General features: G+C 35.2%; 1 protein-coding gene across 1 annotated transcript; it reads right to left on the reverse strand.

Annotated features, from left to right (window-relative positions):
• Positions 1–398: 398 nt before the first annotated feature.
• Positions 399–2,777, reverse strand: LOC145677140 (uncharacterized). Its single transcript, XM_081747786.1, has one exon. It carries the CDS (start codon positions 2,775–2,777, stop codon positions 399–401), a length of 2,379 nt encoding a protein of 792 aa, XP_081603912.1.
• Between the last annotated feature and the right edge of the window lie 466 nt (positions 2,778–3,243).

Consider the following 3,243-nt stretch of genomic DNA (forward strand, 5'->3'; position numbering starts at 1 on the left):
GAAAATGCTCTCAGATGAAGGGCGAAATATCAGCAAACTATACACAAGTAAATAATAAAAAAAGCCACTTTTTAGTAGTTTCGAAATAGTAGTAAGTATATAAAGATATACAGTAAGAAACCTTGTAAGAAGGATGATAGAATACACTTAAAATTAATTAACATCGACAAGATCTTCTGTGTGAGTTGACAACCCATGGAAAGGACGATATGACTTCATTAAAATATTGATGCTTAATAATATAAATTACAGGTATGAAATATGATTACTTAGTAACACCATTACATAATTATTCATAAGTATATACTGTATACAGAATGATAACACTGAAAATTTTGAGTTTCTTTTATGTTTACACAACAACCAGTTTACAAGATTCACCAATTTCAAACTGTTTTCTAATCAATTGGCCATCGAAGTGTAATGTATTTTACACCATCAGTCATCACTGTGTAAGTGTGTGGCAGTGGTGTTAACAGCTCATCATACTTTACAAACAGATGGTTATTTGTTACACAGACCTCGTAAGCAAAAACATGTTCATAGAAGGCAATCGTGTCCAAAGCTACACAGGAAAAAATTATATCATCATCATGAATTATAATGTCTTTTACTTGACCAAAAACAGGAAGTCCATTGGATTCATCAATGTCAAGTGCAATTATAGAAGACAAAGAAAAGGTATGGCCCTTCACTTTAACCTTTGTAACAGACATAAGGTCTGCTTCAGAGTGTAATGCATACCTCTGCTTAACCTCTATTGCTGTATCACTGTTAAACCTCCTCTTTTTTCCATGAGAAATGTGATGTGTCAAATTGTTATTAAGAAGTAAGTCATTAACGAGTAATTGATTTCGTATTGCAATTGATTTGCAGACATTTACCCTGCTGTGTGAGACATTAGCCATGAACTTTGAAATTCTATGTCTTGCTTCAAATCTCATGGTCCATATTTGGTTCAGTGGTCCAAATTTTTTCATCATTGCAGGGTAGTGGGTGAGGAAATGAAACTTTGGTTTCAAATGACATTTTGTCAATGAACAGTACATTTCATTGAACTCTGCTATCAAAGTTTGTAGTTGAATCACAGTATCATCATAAACCCTGTTATTTAGAAGTCTTTCTGTAATTTTGCGTAATTGAATATACAACAGCCAAACATAATTGTTAGTGGGTACGTAATATCCCACCAATAGGCCAAAGTACCTCACCAAAATAAGCATTTCGTGAGCTGACGTCTTTATGTTTATGTTCCCCCCATCAATCTGAATACAGTTTGTAGGTTTTGAATTGGAATCTGGACCATAATTAAAGTTAGCAAGGTTCATTTGCAAAGTCTCAATGGTAATTGCTTTACTTTCTTGTACCAAATAATTGACAATGAATGACATTACATAACGACAGCAACCTTCAAACCAATCATGCATTATGTCGACAGCAACATTGTTAAACAGGTCAAACCCTTCAAGGTTTAACCACACACATTTCTCCTTTATGCCAGTCTTAGATACATCATTTACCTGCAACTGATCTTCATATGTCAGAACACTCCTGAGCAAAGTGGGAACCTCTGTGGTTAATTTTTGTAATTCGTTCTTATTTGCATTGCATATCCTGCAACAGTGATTACCAACAAAATTTGAAACAAAACCCAGAATACTGTTCAACCCTAAATTGTCACCAGTTATAGCAGGAACAATGAATTTTACAACACCTTTAAAACAGCTTGTTGATACCTGTACGCCAGTTTTTCTTAGGAAATTCAGTTCATCTATTACCTTTTGAAGCGTAACTGCATTTCCAAATTTTGTTCTGTCAGCTGAATGAAATAAAGATACAAGGAAAATATTCTTCAACTGTGACACATAGTAAGGGGGCAGAAGTGGAAGTGAAAGATATATAGCACCTAATTTATGAATTCCAGCATGTGACCCCAGTGCGTTCCCAATTTCAACATCATCAAAGAAAATAATAACAGGTACTACTAATGTATGTCTTGAGTATTCTTGTGAAGGCTGCATGTTCTTCCATACAGAACCATGAATTATGTTCAAAAGAGGACTGCCATTGTCTTCACAGTTATTCAAATATTGCAAGTAGTTCAATGTTTCACGTATAAATGAGTCCTTACTGAAAAGTTTTTGTAATAATACTCGCAATGGAATCATTTGCATAGTACAAGGAACAGATTCTATGTTGCTACCACAAGCCGTGTGTCTTCTTTCCATGCGTTCCCCAATTAAAACTTCCTGTGGACTAATGTATGTGCCTAAAACCTCAAAATATTGTAAACGCTTGTAATCCGTTTCAAACCCGTTTAGAGGTTCTATTGAGAGAACTTCTTCAAGAGCTAATTGAAACTTACCAGGCAACTCTTCTACACCTGCGTGCTCTAAAACCATTGCTTGTAAAGATCTCTTCACATTGTGACTAAATAAGGATTTCATTCCATCAACCACAACTTGTACATGTGAACGGCTAAAAGTTGGATGTGCATACAGTTTAGAAATGAATTTACTCATATGATCCTCCACTACATTTTGTACTGTATCGTTTGTGACAACTTGACTACTTTTCTCTACAACAGGCTGTGACAAATTACCACGTGACTGCAATACAGTTACATCACTGTCTGCTAACAGTACACTACTACTCCTATTACTACATTGCTTTTTATTTTTATGTACATTGGATATGTGTCTTTGCAGTGATCTATTATATGAAAAATACCTGTAACAACCCTCATATGTACAAGGAAACATGGTACCTCTTGCCATATTTTTGCACACATTTCTTGTATGATATTGAATATCAGATGGACGATTGAAATTCTTTTTACATGCAAAACAGGTAAACATTATGTATCTTTATTGTGGTTCACTTATGCCTAAATCAGACATGAGACACCGAACACCTTGAGTCATTCTATCATGAACTGTTTTAATACCATAAAATCCCCTTTGCATTAACAACCAGACACTTTCTGACTCCTCAGGATACCTAGCACTAGTAGCATGAAAGATTTTGAAACATGTGTCAACAGCGCTTTGTAATGAATTGAATTTGTACAAAGTGTTCTCGACGACGACATAGGAGCATGTAACTGACGTTATGTCCTCACCCACAAGAACAACCAAAGGCTGAAATGTAGCCCCCAGTTTTTGTAGTTTTTCTTTCCTCTGTTGAATTGTGTTCTGCAGGTGACTGTCAGATGTAATGTGTGTGATGAATCCATCACGTATT

Source organism: Thermobia domestica, unplaced genomic scaffold, assembly GCF_964235325.1.
Source record: "Thermobia domestica unplaced genomic scaffold, izTheDome1.hap1.1 HAP1_SCAFFOLD_652, whole genome shotgun sequence".
In the NCBI taxonomy this organism is placed as follows: domain Eukaryota; kingdom Metazoa; phylum Arthropoda; class Insecta; order Zygentoma; family Lepismatidae; genus Thermobia; species Thermobia domestica.

What these genes read in the sequence shown, in the direction of transcription:
- LOC145677140 (XM_081747786.1), bottom strand. Translation starts at nt 2,777, where the DNA reads ATGGCAAGAGGTACCATGTTTCCTTGTACATATGAGGGTTGTTACAGG.